Here is a 21,812-nt window from a genome sequence, read left to right as displayed (position 1 = left end):
GCTATCTTCTCCCCCTCCCGGAAAACTCACCAGGGAGGGGGCAGATCCTCTGGCTCCTCGGGGGTCTCTCTTCTGGCTCCTTCGGGGGTCTCCGAAGCCCCCCCTCTACCCTTCTTCCGCTCCATTAGTGCGGAGCTAAAGGACAACGTCCACCATCATGCAGACATGCGCAGAAATCATATGAAGTTTCAGCTTTACCCAGAATTTCTGCCCAGCCGCCATCGTCTTCCTTCAGTTTACACTTCTCAGATGCAGACTTGTTTCCTCAAGTCTCTGCAACTGCAGTAAAATTCCAGCTGTGAATGTTGGCACCTAGCAGACAGATGTTTATGATCCAAAATGAGCCTGTTAGGGAAATGAGTTGCCAGGTGAAGATGGAGTGGGATTGTGATGGATAGCACCACGCTGGGGCCCGTCTGTTTTCATTATTCAGCAGAAGTGTTTATTTTAGGCAGTGGATCTGTTATTCTGACATCTAATAATGTGCTTAACCTCAACACCTGTTCCATCCTGCCACCTACATAGGCTGATCAGCCATTAACCCCTGACAGAATTTAGTAAAGAAAACACTGAACAAATTGTTTGCAGAGAAGGGGATAGAAAAAGAACCGTTAGCACTTGGCAAGATCAACAATCCCTGGACTTTTCCTCTGGACATAATTTCTTCTGCTCTGCTGCAGACTTTGGTTCTCAGTGAGATCTGCACAAAAAATGGTGCAGTGCAGGAGCTGGGCAGTTGCTCAGACTGGTTCCTGTTTCTCCAATAAAGCCTGCTAAGTTTCAAGAATGGGTACATTATGTCGCATGGAGGGGATGTCCAAAATCTATTGTCTCTCTATATTTTGTCACGGTTGAGATAAAGGATTGGTTCCATTCTGGCACTAAATATGCATAGAATCTGGAGCATGGGAGACTACCATCATAATGTCTTGATGGTTCTTCAGCAAACTTTCAATTCCAGGAACAATTCTAGTTTAATGATTTTTTCAACATGTCACTCATATGGTCTAGAAACTTAGAGCAAATGTAGATAGTAGTAATTGATTTTGCATTTCCTTCTTTCCCTTCCTCCCTCCCTCCCTTTTCCTTCCTTCCTTCCTTCCTTCCTTCCTTCCTTCCTTCCTTTCCTTCCTTCCTTCCTTCACAGATTTTCTTTGTCTAGGGATGGATTATTGAACAGAACCCTGGCTTGAGAACCATGACTTTCACAATGTGACTTTGGCACAATTAGGCAAAGCAGAATATAAATGCAGCCAAGTAATGATCTGGTCTTTGCTACTTTGCAAACAAACAGCCAGACAAATTAGCCATTCCAGACCCAACCATTTCAAAACAAAGTTAAAAATAGAATTGCCTGTACATAAGAAAAACCATCCTTTCTCAAATAATGAGCAAAACCAGGTGCATTTTAGCATTCTTTCTCTATAACATCTCTTCCAGTTTACTGAGCTATCATTTTATGGTAATTGCTTGCAACAGCATGAAATAATTCTGTACATACCTCTCATGCCATGTTTCACATGTCGCAAGCACCAGTTGGGGCTTTCCACTGTGTGTTACATAAGACAAGAAGCCATTTGTACTTGCCGTGTGTATTGGCCTCTACAATTCCTAATCAATTTTGGGTGGCAAATTGCTCAGGCTACTCAGAGGAGGCTATACTTCAAAGACAATCACAAATGTACAATTTTAATCTGCTGTTGGAGTAGAAGGAACTATTTTGGGCAGGGATCTAATTTTTATTTCTTGATGATAAGAGTTGTGAATGTCTTTTCCTTTGTTTTCTGCCTGTCCCAACCTTTTATCACCTGTTGTTGTTTTTTTCTCTTTCCAAAATGTAATATAGGTGGAGTGGCTGAAGAACGAGGATGTGATTGATGCTTCCCAGGATACAAACTTCCTGATAACCATAGATAACAATCTTATCATCAAGCAGGCTAGGCTTTCTGACACAGGCAACTACACCTGTGTGGCAAAAAACATTGTTGCTAAACGGCGGAGCACCACAGCCACAATCATTGTTTATGGTAATGATTTGTTGAGAACTTGGGTGGGAGTCTGAGTGCAGGAGAATGTGAGGAATACAATTTGTTGCAGTTGCTGATCTTACAAAAGTTAAACAAGTACAGACTCGTTATACTGGGAAACCATCAGGAAATATAAGGGATATCGGCTAGACTTAGAAGATAAAATACCATACCAGAAGAAGGTAATAGAAAACCAGTTCTATGTTGTTGCTAAGAAAACAGCATGAACACATCTAAGAAGTTGTTAGGGGTTGCACATGACTCAAAGGAGACTACTCTACCTTTAGTTTATTTGGTTTATGCAAACCTATGAGAAGCAGGCATTTGAAATGTGACCCAATCTTGTGCATTGCTCATTCAGAACCAAATCTCATTGATTTCATGAGGACTTCTAGCCTTGCAAGCACGCATGAAATTGCAACATAGGTCTTTGGTTTAATAAACAACTAGGTACATTTAACAAAGATGTACAAAAGATTTTCACATTTCTTGAACGGAAGCAGGGAATAGGCAATTCAGAGAAGAAAGGATGCTATTTCTGGTGAAATTTACAGGGCTTCTTGGAATAACTTATAGAATCAATCATTTCCCATTCTTACCACATGGAACCCAATTGTCATATACTAGTAACTGCCCTGGTTTATTATCTGAAATATGAAGAGCAAGCAGAAAGCATCTTAGAATCAACATGAAGAACGTCTTTGCTGGATGTTCTTCTCTCTCAACAGACTTATCTTAATTGCCTTTATTCATTCTTTCCATAGACTAGGATTTCCAAACAGATATTCAGCAGCAATTCTATTTTTCAGACATGAATCTTTCCTTCTGTTACCAGGCTTTCCTGAGGACTAAGCCTGGCATCTTTGTGTATTGATCTTTGTTACTTTTCCTAATTCTCTGAAGGATTTTCTCAATTTAATTTCTTTAGCCAATACCAAATTCTCAACAAATTCTGACCATATTCCTAGAGTTCTGTTGAAATGTGTATTCCTCTAACTTCCGTATATGATTGGGGGCTAGTTCTCATATTACCTCAGACATAGCCCCCTTTGGTTTTGACTTATCCTTATCCTCTTGATTGCTCTGATTATAAGAAACCAAGTAATATCTTCCAGAAGAATGTTCATAATAGCTAGGACAACCATTATGATGAACAACTGCTGCATGTCTAAGAAGATGCCTACAGTATAGAACAGGGGTCTTCAAACTTGGCCCTTTTATGATTTGTGGACTTCAACTCCCAGAATTCCTCAGCCAGCATGCCTGGCTGAGGAATTCTGGGAGCTGAAGTCCACAAATCATAAAAGGCCAAGTTTGAAGACTCCTGGTATAGAACATCTTCTATGTAGTTATTGCCTGTGGCAAAATGGCAGTGTATGATTTGGCTGAGAGAAAAGATGACTTATTAGGAAGTTGTGTTTCAATTTTTTCCCTCACTTTGTTTTTGTTTCCTTTTTCACTCCTAGTGAATGGTGGCTGGTCTACCTGGTCAGAATGGTCCTCATGCAGCAACCGTTGTGGCCGTGGATGGCAGAAACGTACACGCACCTGCACCAATCCAGCGCCACTGAATGGTGGCTCTATTTGTGATGGACAATCTTTCCAGAAGATTGCCTGCAGTACCATGTGCCCAGGTAGGTACATCGGGGGAGGATATTGCTTTTCAGTTCCTTTGCATGAATTCTGCACTCATTTGTCCTCTTTAAGGAGGCTAATAATGATGTTACTAAGAGTTGAGCCTCTAATCTTGAATTGTGAGTTTGGTCATAAGGAAAAAGGTGACTCATTTTTTAAAATACTGTATTTCCTTTACTCTTTTGGATATGAAGAATGGTCAACCTGCTCTTTTGCTCCTCTGAAGCAATTATTTGCAGCTTGCTCCTGACTTCTTGACCAGCAAAGTCTCAACTATTTTTATGAATATTTGCCTTCCTGTGCTGTCCTGCTCACACACACACGCACGCACACATAACTGTGGTTTAGTGGGTAACCCATAACTGTTCCAATTAAGTCTAGTCCACAGAGTAATAGCCAATGCTAGTCCACAGAGTAATAGCCAATGAGTCTACAAGGCACTTGAAAATTTCCCAATCAAAATAAACCCACCAGGCAAAATTAAATCCACAATACAAGAGGCTTCACGAGGCAGGAAAAGTCCAGAGTTCACAAGGTCTGATCCAAGTCAAGGCACGGTGTCAGTCCAAAGCAAGGCGAGAATCACAATGACCAGAAAACACACAGCTAGGAAATGAACACATTGTTCCCAGCATCGCTTCCATCTGTCTGCTGTGCTAAATAGCCAGCTTCCGGTGCAGCCCATCAAGAAGGCCAAGGCTTTCTCTTCATGAGTAATCTGGCTGACCTTCTCTGCTCCTGCCTTTTTTCTTTCCTATGTGTTCTTGGTCAGGTGCAGAAGGCAATTCCTCTTACTCATCACTGACCAGCTATAGCTGCATGCTTTCCCCACCCGAAGCCTCAGGGCTGTCACGCTGCAGCTGTGCTTGAACCAAATCCTTCTCAGACAGCTGCTTGGAGCCATTAACCAATTCCCCTCCAGATGTGCCTAGAACTGGTTCATCTTTCTCCGAGCTGACATCTAGAGAGATATCTGGGGAAGCGTCTGGGGGAGTCATCACATTTCCTTAGATGTTCTTTAGAGACCTTGAAAGATGATGCAAAGCCATGTAAGGTGGCCTTCTCCTTTTTCTTTCATTTTCTTTTTCTCAGACCTGGAATAAGAGTGAACATTGCTAGCTGAGTCATCTGTTTGATTGAAATACAGTAATATGTCTTGTTGTTTTCTTGACAGGAGGCTAAGCTAGTGTTCAGGCTCTTACTACTGATCTGACAGTTTCTACAGGAAGTTATAAGATGGCTACCCTTTAACACGTGGTTCTGTTTTCTTTCCCAGATGGGCATCAAAACCAAAACATTATACTAGGTTTTCCCAACCTGGTGCCCTTCAAATGTTGCACTATAATTCTCATAATCTCCTGTAAATGTCACAGCATCTGCTAGCAGCAATATCAGTGGTGGGATTCAGCCGGTTCATACCGGTTCGGGAGAACCGGTAGCTAAATTTACCTGAATTTGGAGAACCGGCTGAACGTCCAGTCTAGGCCTCAGAGGCCTGGAGGAGGCCTCCCAGGCCTAGAACGGCCCACCGGAAGTGCATGATGCCACTTCCGGAATTCCATTCTAGGCATTGCAGACCCGAGCCTGCATCAAATATGAGAACCGGTTGTTCAGGTATTTGAATCCCACCACTGAGCAAGACATACTGTTTCAAAATACTGGCAAAAAGAACAATCTTCTTACACTTGCAGCCTGGAGAGACAAAATAGGATAAAGGAAAACAGTAAAAGCTGCTTTGTGAGAATCCAGGACATTTTAATCTAGTTACTGTTTTTTTCCAGCTTCAGGAGTAAAATGCATGTAGTTTATGACAGAATACTGGACCCTAAGATAAATCATGCTGCGAAATGCATTTGCTTGATGAATTTGTTCCATTTGGTATGGATTTTGAATGTATATCTTATGATAAATTGAGATTAGAATTTGCAAATGTTGCAAGAACACTTTGAGGTAGCCAAAATTATGACCTATGAAGTAGAGAGTTTTTATTTTAGATTACATATATCCCCTTTATCCCACCAGATAACCTTAGGGCAGATCTTGGTGTATTAGCCCACCCAGCTAATAATAAATTGCATAAATAAAAAAGAAATTATTATCAGTCTGGGAGAACTCTAAACAGTGTGCATATACTGAAATTAAAGCAATTGCAACATCATAATCATGATTTTAATGCAAAATTCAAAAATTAATTCCAGCCCTGATCAGCAGCAAAAAAAAAAAAAACCAATCAAAAGCCTTCTGAAATAGCCCATTTGACAAGCTTCCCCTTTTTATGCCTATGGATTTCTGATTAGCTTTTTCTGTGCTCATGTGCTCTTTTTTGGGGGGAATGCAGTAGATGGAGCTTGGACTGAATGGAGCAAGTGGTCAGCCTGTAGCACCGAGTGCACGCACTGGAGGAGCCGAGAATGTATGGCCCCATCTCCCCAAAATGGAGGCAAAGACTGTAGCGGCGTCCTGCTTGATTCCAAAAACTGCACCGATGGGCTCTGTATGCAAAGTGAGTCAACATGCAGAGGCTGGGAAAGAGGGCTAAGATCAAGAGTCAGTAACGTTCATGGTGATGATTGAGATCTTTTTAAGACCTTGTAAACTATGAGACAGCCTGCCGTGAGGCACCATTGGTAAGACATGATTGCTGAATCTGTCTGCTCCCAGCTTCTCTAGGAGAGTTTTAATGTTTTAGCCTAAACTAGTCCTCTGACCACAAATTGCTGCATCACTTATAGGATAAAGTTCATGCTTGCAAATCTGGAACATTATATACTTACAGAGCAATGCTGAGGTGGAGATTCCTACTGAGTACTTTCTAGCAGCAAACTGTGTGTTCATATTATGTTCTGCATAAAACAAGCCATTTTACCAGCCTTTTCAGTGAATCATTTCTGGAAGGTGATTTGGGATCTCAGGTAGGAGCAATTTGTAAGGATACATGCTTTGGGATTGAGCTGTAGATACTGAAAGTCAATGGAAACAAATTTCACGTACTTGTGGCTCAGTTAGCAATTGCTTGAAACTAAAGTTGGCATCACTCAAAAGAATCCCATCTTCTTCATTATACAGATAGTCCTTGAGTTATGACCATAATGAAGCCTGTCCATTTTGATTGTAAGTCATAATAATTGTAAAATGAGGAATTCTATGGCAGCTCTCGTAAAAGAAATGTTGTGTTCCTTAAGTGAACTTCATGGTTATTAAGTGAGCCAACGATTATTGATGCAACTTGGCCAAACACTGGAAGTAACTGCCAATTTTTGGCAAAACCATAATAAAATATGGTCATGTGACCATGGGTGTATGTGTGTGACCATCAGAACTTCAGTTCCAAGTCACCTTTTTTGGGTCAAATAGTCACTAAGGACTGATCAAAAGTCAAGAACCACCTGTATTTCATTAAAAATGAACATTTGTGTGATCTGCTGACTAATTTTCTTCTGGGAGATACATCATTTAAAAAAAGCCAAGACAATGACTGAGAATGTATAGTGAAAATTAGTGAATAAAGTACCTCCGCTTCTTGACTAATTTTGAGTCAGAGTCTTGAAGGTTAATATTCTGCAACCAACTTGTAAGTATCATTCTTGATATATTTGGCCCTCTATTTAACATTCCTTAATATTAATGCAGGCGAAAGGGCTATTAGGTAGAGCTAAATGCTCCTATAAGAGAATAGCAGGCATTTCATCAGAAAATAATGTATTGGGTTTGTTTTTACACCTCAGCGTACAAGATTATTTTTGCATCAGGTCCCAGATCAGAGGATCAGGAATAAGCCATGATATATTTATTTGGCTGGTTAGTTCCAATGAGTATGTGAAAATTTCAGCACAGGTAGTCCTCGACTTATGACCACAATTGAGCCCAAATTTAATGTTGGTGAGATATTTGTTAAGTGAGTTTTGCCCCATTTCATGACTTTTCTTGCCACAGTTGTTAGGTAAATCATTGCAGTTGTTAATTAGTAACCCAGTTGTTAAGTGTATCTGGCTTGCCCATTGACTTAGCTTGTCAGAAGATCACCCCCCCCCCAAAAAAAAATCACATGAACCCCGGGACACTGCAACCATCATAATTAAATATGAACCAGTTGCCAAGCATCTGATTTTTAATCACAGGACCATGGGGGATGCTGCAGTGGTTATAAGGATGAAAAACAATCATAAGTCACTTTTTTCAGTGCCGCTGTAACTTTGAACGGTCACTAAATGAATTGTTGTAAGTCCAGGACTATCTGTACATCACACTAATTAATGTTACTGCTTTCCCAGCATACACTTCGGTAGCACCAGGAATGTTGTCAGGCTTCAAGGGTAACTTGGAAAGGAAGCTGTTGGACCATATCCTCTGTCTGGTTTGCACATTTACAGATGTTCCATAATCTCACGGTAAGCCAGCCAGTAGCTGGTCCGTCACAAAAAAGCAGCAGGCCAAGTGAGCGTTAGTGTTTTTAACCTATAGCTTTTGTGTGGTCCAAATCCATCTGTTCTAAATAAAGTCGGGAAGAACAGAAGAGCCAATATATTTATTGCTCCCATCCGAGAAATACAAATAAATTACCTGATGAAGCAAAAGACCCAAACTTTGCTTCCGTAAATGTCTCTGAGTTTTTTTAATGAGCAAACTTTCAAGACTCAGATGCATTGTTTTCCCTGCGTGTCGGTGCTGCCACCTGCTGTTGTCACATGTACTTCTGTTGTGACAACACATTGTTTTGCTATCCTAGAATACCATCCCTTGAAGCATGCCTCTGCAGTTTTAAAATAAAGCTGTTGAATTGATCCGTTGTGGCACATAGTAGGGGAAAGAAGAGATCAGATTCTCAGTCTTTGCACAAAACCTATTATATAACAATATGATTGGAAATAAATGGAGCCTCTTTGACAATTGCTGACTCTGGGGAAGTTCATGGTTGGAGAAAATTAAGGCATCATAACAGCCAAAGTCAGGGGGCATTTGCTGCCATATGCAACATCACACCGTGCAAGCCAACTGCTGGTAGTTAATTAATGCTTAGCAGAGGAAAAGGTACTGAAAAGAAAATACCCAATGCTACAATACTGAGAATATTCATTATATTGAAAATACTACAATATTCAGAGATGCAAAAGGATCACTTTTCCTCCCAACCAATAAATTCTCTCCAAAGGCATTGGCAGGGAAGGTCAGAAAGTCAAGATAGTGAACTCAACTGATAGAAACCATAGGCGTTTTCTAGGTATGTGCAAAAAAGGGGTTGCGGTGGCTCAGCGATTAAAGATGCTGAGCTTGTCAACTGGAAAGTGATAGCCCAGGTTCAAGACCTGAGTGCCACATGATGGAGTGAGCTCCCTTTACTTGCCCCTTCCTAGAAGTTCAAAAGCATGCAAATGTGAGTAGATAAATAGGTACCACTTCAATGGGAAGATAACCATGTTTCATGTGCCCATGACGGAAATGTCTTTGGACAACACTGGCTCCCTCAGCTAAGAAACAGAGATGAGCACCGCACCGCCCCCCCCCCCCAGAGTTGGGCACAACTAGACAGGGGAAACTTTTAGGTGTGTGCAAATACATGTATAATATAAAAAGGGATGGAGCTTCAATCATGTGCTCATGTCCATCAGCTTGATTTTTTTTATTGGCCCCACAGCTGTACTCACTCTTTCCTATATAGAAACCAAACAGAGATGAATGAATAAAATCTGAATTACAGTAGCACTACAAAGTTCATGCTCTTCTCTCCCATACCACTGACAAAGAAGAATCTAATGCACAAAAAAATTGTCTTGATGAATACTTTAGTCTTTAAAGTGCCCATAAGATTCTTCATTGTGTCTCTTCAAAAGATGTATTTGGAGTGTCTCTCTTTCAAGATGGATGTGATGGGCTCAGAAGGGCACGTGGAATGTTATACATCACAAAGGAATTTCTAATGTAATGTGCAAACCAGAGAAATGACACTTCAACTGATCTGAGCATTGTTTAATAGTTTTACATTTTGATGGCTGCCAACCTGTGTTCAAAATTGTATCAGTGAGATACAATTTTGAGTAAGTATGTATATTGATGGCCTCTAAGCCATCAAGTAGATGGGTAGGTAGATAGGTAGGTAGGTAGGGATGGATGGATGAATAGACGGACGGATGGACAGAGAGATAGACAGACAGACAGAATAGAAAGATTCAAGATGATAAAAGGTCCTGCAAATTGTTATGTCCGTGGTGGCGAACCTATGGCACGCGTGCCACAGGTGACATGCAGAGCCCTCTCTGTGGGCACGCACGCCATTGCCCCAGTCCTAGGCCTTCAGCTGGGTTTTATAAAACCTTTTCGCTTTAGGCCTCCGCCGCTGTGTGCAAAAAAAAAGGTTCAATCAATCAATCAATTTCAACTTCTCACGGGAAAAAAAAAGATCTCGCAAAGTTGGAATTGATTGATTGAATTGTTTAGTCACACCCAGTTTGCCGTTACCACCGCAGCTATGCCCACCCAATGGGCCATGCCCACCCGGCACCCGATGATACATAAGTGGGTTTTGGGTTGCAGTTTGAGCACTCGGTTTCTAAAAGGTTCGCCATCACTGTGTTATGTCATAGCACTGGGAGAAATCCTTGTAAAGATAGTTTGACAATAAGTAGGCAAATCTAGTTTACATGGAGCCCTAAAAACATAGGACATATTTTAGAGTCATAGACTCATATTGCATTTTGTTGAGGTAGAGAATGTAGATTCTCTATTTTAACAGCAGTTAAAAAGAATATCAGTATATTTTTTCTTATGAAGAAACAGAAAAACAGAAAATCAGAATTAATGATTCTGTTGGTTTTCCTCCAGTTCTCCTAACATCTTGATTTTTATGGTGAAGCTAGATCAGAATTGTTCTACAGCTTCAATTCGGTATATTGCACTTAAGCAGCTATGTTCCAGTTCAGTAATGTGTGGGCAGTTTTGATGTTTGTTAGTTTGATCTATGCAAGGGAATCTCAAGAAAAAAAATGTAAAAGAGCCAGGTTTAGGGTCTAGAAACAAAACCGTGTACAGGAATCTAACCAAATGGGTGGAATGAATTGATGTACATATGTAATTGCATAAACACCTTTGATCATGAAAGTGGGAAGTCAGGATAAGTGAGAAAGGAGACAGTTTGTACTTCGGCACAGATGAGTTATTAGACGATGCATATCTCTTTAACAAGAAATATTATGAGCTTTAGGACAAGAGAAGACAACTCTGAAGTAGAACAGACAACAAGGACTCTAAACCCATCAGAAAACATAGCTTCCCTGAATAATTGCCAGAGGCAAATGACATGGAACTATTGCTCCTCTGGTTGAATGCTTAGATTTGCTGTGTCTTGTTATTTACATCCTAAGGTGGACATAGAAGTATTTAAATTGTGTATATGCTGATTCATATCTCTTGATGTGTACATGTAGCAAAAATGACTGTAATTTAAATAGAAATGCAGTGTAACATGCCCCTGTGGAAACGGTGACTGAGTGAACTGTATAGGTCAGTGGTGGCGAACCTATGGCACGGGTGCCAGAGGCGGCACTCAGAGCCCTCTCTGTGGGCACGCGCGCCATTGCCCCAGTCCTAGACCTTCAGCTGAGTTTTATAAAACCTTTTCGCTGTAGACCTCCGCCACCGTGTGCAAAAAAAAAAAAAGGTTCAATCAATCAGTCAATTTCAACTTCTGGGGAAAAAAAAAAGATCTTGCAAAGTTGGAATTGATTGATTGAACTTTTTAGTCCCACCCAGTCTGCCGTTACCACCGCAGCCACGCCCACCCAATGGGCCACACCCACCCGGCACCCGATGATGCATAAGTGGGTTGCAGTTTGGGCACTCGGTCTCTAAAAGGTTCGCCACCACTGGTATAGGTGCTCATAATGAAAGGGCTGCTAAGACTATCTGACAGGTCTTTTATACTGCACAAGATGGTTTTAAGCAGAGGATTCTTTAAAAAAAAGTAGAACCCATGTCCATCATATGACACTGCTCTTGGGTTCTACTTAAACACTGCTTAAAAGGTAAAGGTGGTGCAGCAGCTGTATGAAATGCCAATTTTCTTTTAATACATGATTTTCTTCTGCATGTAGTTTTTATGTTCCATTGTGTTTAAATTTCCATCCTTCCTTTTTCCTTTAGGTTTGCTGGAAAGGGTGGGGGATAATCAGCCTTTTGTTTTCTGTTATTACCATCATCACTGTCATGTCATCCTCATTTTTCAACTTTTCTTTTTTTTTTTTTCCTTTAACTTTTTTCCTCTAACAGATAAAAGATATGTAAGCGAACCCAAAAGTCACCGTAAGTCTCCATTTCACAGTCATTTCTTTTCATTGTTCTGCATTCAAGTGGTTGGATAACATTGGGTGGGAGGTTTTTTTTATAAGCGTTTCTACTTCTCTGATGTCAAGGTACTCCTGAAGAAGCTCCACTGAAGGAATAGTTCTTCATAGCTTTAGAGGTTCAAGAGGGACAAATACAATTGAAGGAAAGCTTGGAGATGCAGCCATAAAATAAGTCCATCAAAGGCCCAATGGATTTTGCAAAAGCAAACTATTTATTTTTTAGAGTCACAGGCATTTTTACTTTAAATTTGGTAGCTGAGATACAACAGTTTTCACCTCAGTATTAAAATTGAATTATTAAAAGCCAGGCCCCAGAAAAAAAGAGAAATACATAAGTCTCTTGCCTTCAAGATTTCCCAAAATACTCACTTTAATAATTCAAGTCTTTTTGTTCCTTCATTTCTTAAAAAGGTGATAATAATGCTCCAGTTAACTGCTCAGTAAAAGGAGAAGGCTCTATTATTGGGGCCTTGATTGCAAAAGTACTGGTATGATTGAGAGAAAGTAGTAATTAGTCTTAATTATATTTGCACTATTTATAATTATAACGGGATTAGCTGGACATCTCCCTCTGAGATTAGAAAAAGCCTCCTGCTGTGAAAGAGAAATTCTAGCATCTGGAGTTTTTTCTTCTAGTTCTGTGCCATTGCCTGGAAACTCTTGCATTGGACAAAACATGGAGTATGATAAGACCAGAATCCTAAGTGGTTCCAAACTAGTTTTCTTCTTTTTCTTGCAAAAACACAACTGGGAGGCTGAAGAGATCTCTCTGCCCTGCCTTCCTCTCTGTTGGACTGCCAACTCACACGAGGCTTTGACTTCCTTTCCCAAAATGCCATACTACACCCTGACGCATCATTTCTAGCTAGAGAAATAAGTAATAGGAACATACTCAGTTCTGAGTAGATCCTCCAGAACTATAGGTAGTCCTTGACTTACAACAGTTCATTTAGTGACCGTTCAAAGGTAGGATGGCCCTGCAAAAAGTGACTTATGACCATTTTTCACATTTATGACCGTTGCAGCAACCCCATGGTCACATGATCAGAATTCAGGCGCTTGGCAACCGACTCGTATTTATGACAGCTGCAATGTCCTGCGGTGATGTGATCCCCTTTTTGCGACCTTCCGACAAGCAAAGTAAATGGGGAAGTCGGAGTCACTTAACAGTCTTGTTGCTAACTTAACAGCTGTCGTGATTCCTTTAGCGACTGTGGCAAGAAAGGTCGCAAAATGGGGCAAAGTTCACTTTTAACAACTCTCTCACTTAGCAACAAAAATTTGGAGCTCAGTTGTGGTCATTGAGGACTACCTGCAGTAGAAACATATTCAATTCCGTGCGTATCTTCCAGAACCATATTTCACTTAAATCTTCACAAGATTAAATTCAACAAAATCCCAGTAGAGAATCCAACCAAGCTGTGGGCTTTCTCCCTGTAAGAACCTTTTCCTCTCTTAACTTGGGTCTTCTTTTTCTCCTTTCCCTGATTTTTTTCTTGAATCCCACCACTGCTTATAGGGCATCTGCCAGCCCCCGTTTTTTGTCCTGTGGGAATTGGAGTGTTCCTGTCAGCCCTTCCCTTTGCCAACCTCTGAGGGGAATTTTCCATAGCGGCTGCTCTTGGAGGCTATAAAAGATCAAAGCATGTGCTCTCAATTGAACGTGCAGCATAAAAGGTGGCAATTGGTTCTGCTTGAGGGGGATCCGGCATAGAATAATTTTCATCATTATTAATTTAGGGCTTTTCCCTCCCCCTCCTCTAAAGTCCATTTAAAATCAAATGAAGGGTTAGTAAAGATTAACACTGTATCCTGATAGGTTTCCCGGATATTGGATACATTTGGGGCTGTCTCCGAAAACTTTTACACTCCAATCCCCTTGCCTGTCTTTATTCCCACTCCAAAATTCTTTATTTTTGTGAAGCGTGGAGAGCCATTTCTTAGTTCATGGACAGGCCATAGATGTTGCTAAACTAGAACTCCTTCATTATTGGAAAGAGGGGAAGTTGTACTCAGCAACATCTGGATATTACAGTTTCACCACATCGATCGTCATATTCAACCTTCCACTCCCACATTTTTCTTTCTTTTATCAGATTTAAGATTGGCATCCTTCGGTGTAGGGCCATACATGGTGATGCTATATTCATCTGTAATTCAGAATAAAGTCTTCTTGATGCACCCAGGTAGTGTTAAACAGGGTTTCAAGAAGACGTTTCCCATCGCCACTTTCCGGGCTCTTTGATTTATTGGCATTACTGGCCACTCTGTCCTACAGCCGAGAGATTTCCTGCTGGACGTTTATATAGACATTAAATGGGTTTGTCCCTGGTTAGCTTTGCAAAATCAACCAAGGTTGACTACATGCTGTCATTTGGTTGGGCATGTATATCATAATAACACTAGAGTAAATATTATATGGACGCACTGCAGGAAGATTACATGTCCTTACCAGCGTTAGTCATAAATATATACTCTAACCTCTATGCTACCTGATCTATATTTCACATTGCACTGAGACTGGTGGAGCGAGGAATTACTTTAGTAACAGCTAATGATGGAAACCAGACAGGAGTGTTCCTCTGTATATCTTTACTCCTCTTTATAAAATCCCCTCTATAGAAAATGTGTATTTTAAATTACCAGTTACTTCTCCTTCATTTCACTTCAATATTCCTGCTGTCCCTTTATGAAGAATCTCCCAGAGGACCACACACCATGATAAATACAGCCCAGATATAATTGCAGCATAAAAATCTCCTTAGTTCTGCTCCATATATTCTGCCTCACAGAGAAGGAGACTCCAGGACACTTGTGGCGAAACAAATCCAGAAAAGCAGCCAAGAATTTAAAAGAAAGGGAACGGGGGTGTGGGAGGTGGGGGAATCAGGGTAGGTCATGTGAATGTTAGTCTCTTTGTTGTGCCTGGAATAAATCATCAGTTTAAATAAAGGTGAGATGAGGCCTCTTTGTAACATTTTGAAAATAGCCAAAACCTAATCACAGCTAGGGGAAAAAAAATGTACCCTGGATATTCCACTGGCATTTAAGTACTGTAGTCTTTATTTTCCTGATTCTGATTGGCAAAAGGCAACTGGACTTTCATGGCCTTTTGGAAAAAGCACCTTTGAGACTTTGACCTTTATGTTTGTATAGAAAGTTTATAAATTAGGAACTGAGCAAAGAGAAAGTGACAACTCTGTCTAATCTCTCTCTCTCTCCCCCCAGTACTGGAGGCATCTGGTGATGTGGCTTTGTATGCTGGCATAGTGGTGGCCATTTTTGTCTTCATTGTTATCTTGATGGCTGTTGGGCTGGTTGTGTATAGGCGAAACTGTCGGGATTTCGACACGGACATAACTGACTCCTCTGCTGCATTAACGGGAGGCTTCCACCCAGTTAATTTCAAAACTTCCAGAAATGGTAAGATCCATCTTGATCAACTATGAACTTAGTTTAGCATCATGGCGTTTGTACCTTCTGTGTATTTGTGAATCTTCTCAGACAGATAGACAGACCAGAGGACGAATCAGAGATTTAGACTGATGCCTGCTCTTCTTTTTTCAACCTGGGCTAAATGGGCTTGTTTTCTTTACACAATAGAGTTGGGTTTTCCATTTAAAACAATAAGTATATTAACAAAAGGGATTAAATAAAATAGGGTAAAGCAAATAGCTATGGTAGGGGGGGGAGGAGGATCCTGTTAAGTAAAAATATCCTTGGTTTCATTTGATTATGAGATAACTTTCTCCATCCATTTGTACTAATGATAATTTCATTGGCAGAACTGTTCATCTTATGAAGACATTTATTGCTACAATGCCAACTTCCTTAGATAGGTTTTAATAGATAAAATGCTTCTTTTTCTTCTGTGTATCGGTTTTCATAGGAGAAATTTGTGGTATTGCTACAGAAAAAAAACTCATGACGCTGTAAATATGAAATAAAATAGCCCTTTTCAACCTGATGTCCAAGTATATTGGACTGAAGACCCTATCATCATAGCTAACATTAAGAAGGAAAATGTAATCTAATATAAATCTGGAAGGCACCAGATTAGAAAAGGGCCAGCATAAATATCTGCAAACCAGTGATTGCATCGGAGTGGAAATTCAGATTTCATCTGATGAAATGAAATCAAGTCCACAAAAATTTCTGCCATGATCAATATGTTAACATTTAAAGATTCCAAAGAATGCTACCATGTTTTTTGCATCTTAAATATTATACAGATTAGATATTTTAATATTTTATCAAATCTATGCTTGAGTATGCCATTGGCATAAATTCTATGAAATACATAAAGTTAACAGATATACCATTGAATATTTAGTAGCTTGTTTAACTAATCAGCACAAAAGCTACAAGTTAAAATTTCACCGTTTCTATTCTTTCCTATTTTAGGGCAACAAATTTGTTATTGACCACAGCAGTGGTAATCAAAGTTCAGTTTTGATTTACTATTTAGGCAGGGTTTTTTTCCTCAACTCATTACAAGATGGAAATAGTTGTGGTTAATTTAATGTGTGCTCGTATTATATTACATTTGCCGTTATTGGAAATGCTTACAGAGCTTTTTCTGCCTTCATTTTCAGATACCCCCCAATTGCTCCATCCTTCAGTGCAACCTGATCTAACTGCCAATGCCGGTGTGTATCGCGGTCCTATGTATGCCTTGCAAGATTCTTCTGACAAGATCCCGATGACCAACTCTCCGTTGCTTGATCCGCTCCCTAATCTCAAGATCAAAGTGTATAATTCCTCCACGGTACCCTCGTCCTCTGGGATGCACGAAGGGGCAGACCTGTTAGGAGCCATGCCCCCGGGCCCCTTCCCAGGAGACAGCTACAGGGACAATCATTTCATGAATCTAAGAAACAAAAGTATGGGCTCCCAACAACTTCTGACTCTGCCTCGAGATCCTGGGAATAGTGCCACAGGGACATTTGGCTGCCTGGGAGGAAGGCTCATCATCCCTGGTGCAGGTATGTCAGGGAATACATAGCTTTTCATAAGATGAAGACTCAGTCCAGTGATGAAGCACAGTCCAAGAGAATAGCAGAATAGACTATTTTGGAGCCATTAACTGATTGATTATGTGACATTAAGTCGGTTTTTAAAAAAGGGTTTCCTTTGCCCAGACATGTCTGACTCTAGGGGGCAGTGCTCATCTTTGTTTCCTAGCTGAGGGAGCCAGTGTTGTCCAAAAATGCTTCTGTGGTCATGTGGCCAGCATGACTATATGCCGAGGCACACGGAACGCTGTTACCTTCCCATCAGAGTGGTACCTATTTATCTACTTAGATTTTGCATGCTTTCAAACTGCTAGGCTGGCTGGAGCTGGGGCAAGAACAGGAGCTCACCACACCACTGCTTGGGTCTTGAACTGCCAACCTTCTGGTCAATAGCCCAATGTCTTAATCACTAGGCCATTGCGTCCCCATTACATTAAGTCAGTGCATATCCTCAACATGTCTTCCAAAGGTGTACATTGCCAGTGTAACTGAGTCCAGCCACTTTGCTGCTCTTTCCTTCCATCTTTCTCAGTGTTAGAGCTTTCTCTAGAGAATTAGGTTTTTTTATAATGTATCTGAAGTAAGATAATTTGAGCCTGGTCATTTGTGTCTCTAATGAGAACTCTGGTTTGATTTGATTTGTTGATCCATTTGTTTTCTTGGCTGTCCACAATATTCTTAGGAGTCAGCATGCATAAGGCTTTGGCTTCTCTTCTCTTTTATGCAATTTCCACAGTTTATTCTGACATCTACTTTTACTTCTTCTGTATCTTCATCTTTAGAGGACTGTTTTCATGTTCATCCTTAACAGGTCGTTTAAAGCTCATTCTACAGTTCCTCTGGTACCCTGTCAATGAGATTCCAGAGATTCGGGATTCCAAGGTGATTCCTGGTGGTCTCCTTGAATTTCAGAACCATGGACAGCTCTAAACATATACATACACTCCACTGAGGACTCTGAGCCCAATTGAATCTTTACTGTTCAGACAGTCCTTGACTTATAACCATTCGTTTAATGACCGTTCAAAGTTAGAACAACATTGAAAAAAGTGATATAACCATTTTTCACAATTAACAATCATTGTAGCGTCACCATGGTCATGTGATCAAAATTCAGGTACTGTTCTTGTCAACTGGTTCATATTTATGTGCAGGGTCATATAATCACCTTTTGCGACCTTCTTGACAAGCAAAGTCAATAGGGAAGCTAGATTCATTTAAGAAATGTGTTACTAACTTAACAACTGCAGTGATTCACTTAACAAGTGTGGCAAAAAAAGGTTGTAAAATGAGGCAAAACTCATTTAACTACTGTCTTGCTTAGCAACAGAAATCTTGGGCTTAATTGTGGTTGTAAGTCAAGGACTACTGGAGTACTAATTAGGGTTCTCCATTCTATGGACTTTCTTTGAAATAGATTGGAAAAATAAATGACCATGTACATGGTTGAAATGCTATGAAAACAGTATTTATACCAGAGGTATCATTCTTAAAGATAGTTAGGATAGTGTTCACAGTCACCATCAAAGATGTAGTTACTAAAAACAACGTTAAGCCATATACATTTGTTTAGAATAATTAGACATAGTTCCCTATATAAAGGTGAGGGCTAAAAAACCAGGTTATGGACTTGCTTAGAGGTTTACTGGGGGCTGCAGTGATTGTAGGATAGATCACTTGCAACTTACCCTGACTTGTTTTCTGAAGCCCAATTCAGGAGGGCAAACAGAGCCATCAAATATTAATTATTTTTAAAAAAGGAGGTAGGAGAGGCTATATCAAGTATTCTATGGAATTAAGAATTATATCACATAGCTGCAGAGAGATAGACACAGAGTGATGCTTTAGGAAATGTTCTTTGTTATTTCATCTATTCCTTTTTTTTCTTTTTGTAGGTGTTAGTCTGTTAGTGCCACATGGAGCAATTCCTCAGGGGAAGTTCTATGAAATGTATCTGATGATCAACAAAGCAGAAAATATTCTGTAAGTAGAATAGATCGTGTATCTTGTCTTGTTTTTACTCTGACCTCCCTAGCCTAAAAGTGATATCCAAATAAAGGACATCCAGTTAAGGTTTCTTTTTATTATATTATTTTAGAACAGTCTTCCCCACCTTCATAGGTGCTTTACCTGGTCAAATATTAGCATGCCAAACTCGATTCAAGGTGATTTTCTTGCACATAAGTCTCAGTATTCAAAATTATCTTACTCAGTTCCAACTCCTAACAGAAGAAATTAAAGTGCAGATAACTTAATCTCTTTATTACCTGGTTGCACTATCTTTTGGATATTAGACATATTCTGCTCCTTTATGCAACAGTCATACTGCTTCTTATAATTTCCAGCCAAGAACTGTAACTAAAGTTAGATTGCTTAAAACACCCTTCCCCAAACTACGTGTCGTCCAAATGTAATGAACCAACTCCCATAGCATGGCCTGGAGTTGAAATACATCTAAATGGAAAAAAGCTGCCAGCACTTTACTGAAATCATAGGATTCTGACTTGTTGAGTTGAGTTTAGGTTGACATTTATTTATTTATTTATTTGTATCCCAGCTTTATTATATTTACAAATAACTCAAAGCAGCGGACATATCCAACATACCTTCCTCCTATTTTTCCAGCAATAAAAACAACAACCCTGTGGCCTGGGGTGGGTTAAGCACTACGTGGTCACATGTATTCAGCACATGAGATAGGGTCAGGTCAGAAAAGTGATTGGGGTAAAGAAAAGAAAAATAAATCAGGACAAGGAAAAATAACAAATATTTATTAACTGAAACAGTATGATAGTTCAAGAAAAAGAATATTTCACATTTTAAAAATAACAGAATGTTACATTTGTTAATAGTTGTGAATTTCAGCAACAAGGTATGCATTAACTTCAGTACTCCACTCTGTCTTGTTCCTGCTAAAGCAGGGGTCTTCAAACTTGGCCCTTTTATGACTTGTAGACTTCAACTCCCAGAATTCCTCAGCCAGGCATGCTGAGGAATTCTGGGAGTTGAAGTCCACAAGTCATAAAAGGGCCAAGTTTGAAGACCCCTGTGCTAAAGAGTATGGAGTTCAATTTTCTCAGATATTCTTTTCCATTTCTAAGACAATTACTCGGCAAGAGTTCCATAGAGCCGACAAAAGTGTCTTGTGTTTGTCCTTTCTAGCTTTCCCTCGGAAGGCACACAGACAGTACTGAGTCCCAGAGTGACCTGTGGTCCTACAGGGCTGCTCTTATGCCGCCCAGTCATCTTGACTGTTCCACATTGTGCAGAGGTCATTTCCCCAGACTGGATGTTGCAGTTGAAAACCCAATCCCACCAAGGACACTGGGAGGTAAGCTGAATTAACCAGAGAAGTAGATGATAATGAAGATGGTGGTAGTGGTGGTGGTGGTGATATTGGAATGAAGTCTTATAGAAGAAGTTGTAGTCCCAGTTGTGGAAGTTCAATGTATGTTGCTTATCCAAGCAACCTGGTGGCCTAGTGGTGAAGACACTCACCTCCCACTTGGGAGGTTGAGAGTTCAATCCTAGGTAGCGGCAGATATTTCTCTCTTAGAAAAAATATCTGCTTTGAACTCCGCATGGTATCAGGAAGGGCATCCAGCCAGTAAATGCTCAGTTCCATCCAGTTGCCCCAACTCTACCCTGAATAATTAAGGGATTATAGAGTCGTAAAAAGAGAGAGTGTATGTTGCTTATCCATCTGTGGAGCAGTTCAGTTATTTGACAGAATAACAGAGCTGGAAGGGACCTTGCAGATCTTATGGTCCAACCCGCTGCTCATGCAGGAAAGTCTATACTATTTGATAGTGAAGATTTATTTTCACATTGTAAAGCATTATTTTTTAGTTGTTTTTCAATATTCAAACTTCTATTTTTAATCTTTACTTTTTTTAAAAAAAAATCTCTCCTTAGTATTTAGCAATTTTATTCCTAATTCTACATCTCCTGTAGTTATGAAAAAAAAACAGTCCTCTACTGCCTCAGCCAGCATGGTCAGCGATTAAGGTGATTGTAGTCCTACCACATCTGGGGAATCAAACTCAGAAAAGACCAGCATTTCTATTCTGTACAACAGTATTCAGTGCGGCTAGAAAGTGTAATTTTGTGTAATAGTATTAAAACCAATGTATTTAGTAATATTAATGCTTCCTGGCACAGCAGGGCAAAATTTATGTAAGAATGATGGAAACTCCTACATATCCCTTCAAAACATTGCAGACCACATTTTGCAAAGTAACTTTAGTCAACTGCAATCTCCAAAGTAAAGGAGATGCCAATCAACAAAGTTTCTTAACTCCAAAATTAAGTTTTCAGCTTAGCTTTTCTTATCACATCCAGTCATTTCTATTTTTAAAGAACACAATATGTACAGCTCTCATAATCAGAGGGAGGGATTTTAGGTAGGCACTCCTTAAAATGGGCACCCAGGTGGAACATAATGTTTTTAATCCCTTCTTACCCCCTTTTCCTCCTCCAGGAAGTTGTGACACTAGATGAAGAGACTTTAAACACACCTTGTTACTGCCAGCTGGAACCCAAGTGCTGCCATATCCTGCTAGAACAGCTTGGAACATACGTCCTTGTGGGAGAATCCTATTCTAGGTCAGCCATCAAGAGACTGCAGCTGGCTATTTTTGCTCCCACCCTCTGTACCTCATTGGAATACAATCTCAAAGTATATTGCTTGGAGGACACACCTGATGCTTTAAAGGTAATGCATAGCTGAGGTTCTTTCTTCTTTCCCCTTCCCTGTCCTCTGTGCTATCAATAAATAGTTCGTACTTTCCTGACACATA

The 21,812-nt window shown here is 40.1% G+C and overlaps 1 protein-coding gene across 1 annotated transcript in view; it reads left to right on the top strand.

Moving 5' to 3' along the window:
- UNC5B (unc-5 netrin receptor B) overlaps positions 1 to 21,812 on the top strand; it is a 69,169-nt gene that overhangs the window by 36,650 nt on the left and 10,707 nt on the right. The window contains exons 6-14 of the mRNA XM_029285748.1: positions 1,847 to 2,027; positions 3,494 to 3,661; positions 6,001 to 6,165; positions 11,922 to 11,954; positions 15,227 to 15,421; positions 16,594 to 16,983; positions 18,909 to 18,996; positions 20,176 to 20,344; positions 21,494 to 21,727. Coding sequence (XP_029141581.1) covers positions 1,847 to 2,027; positions 3,494 to 3,661; positions 6,001 to 6,165; positions 11,922 to 11,954; positions 15,227 to 15,421; positions 16,594 to 16,983; positions 18,909 to 18,996; positions 20,176 to 20,344; positions 21,494 to 21,727 — 1,623 coding nt within the window. The remainder of the gene's footprint in view (positions 1 to 1,846; positions 2,028 to 3,493; positions 3,662 to 6,000; positions 6,166 to 11,921; positions 11,955 to 15,226; positions 15,422 to 16,593; positions 16,984 to 18,908; positions 18,997 to 20,175; positions 20,345 to 21,493; positions 21,728 to 21,812) is intronic.

The sequence above is a fragment of the Protobothrops mucrosquamatus genome, unplaced genomic scaffold (assembly GCF_001527695.2).
Source record: "Protobothrops mucrosquamatus isolate PMUCROS unplaced genomic scaffold, P.Mucros_1.0 scaffold2183, whole genome shotgun sequence".
Lineage (NCBI taxonomy): Eukaryota > Metazoa > Chordata > Lepidosauria > Squamata > Viperidae > Protobothrops > Protobothrops mucrosquamatus.
Note: the sequence above shows the minus strand (reverse complement) of the source record. Positions and strands in the feature narration are given on the sequence as shown.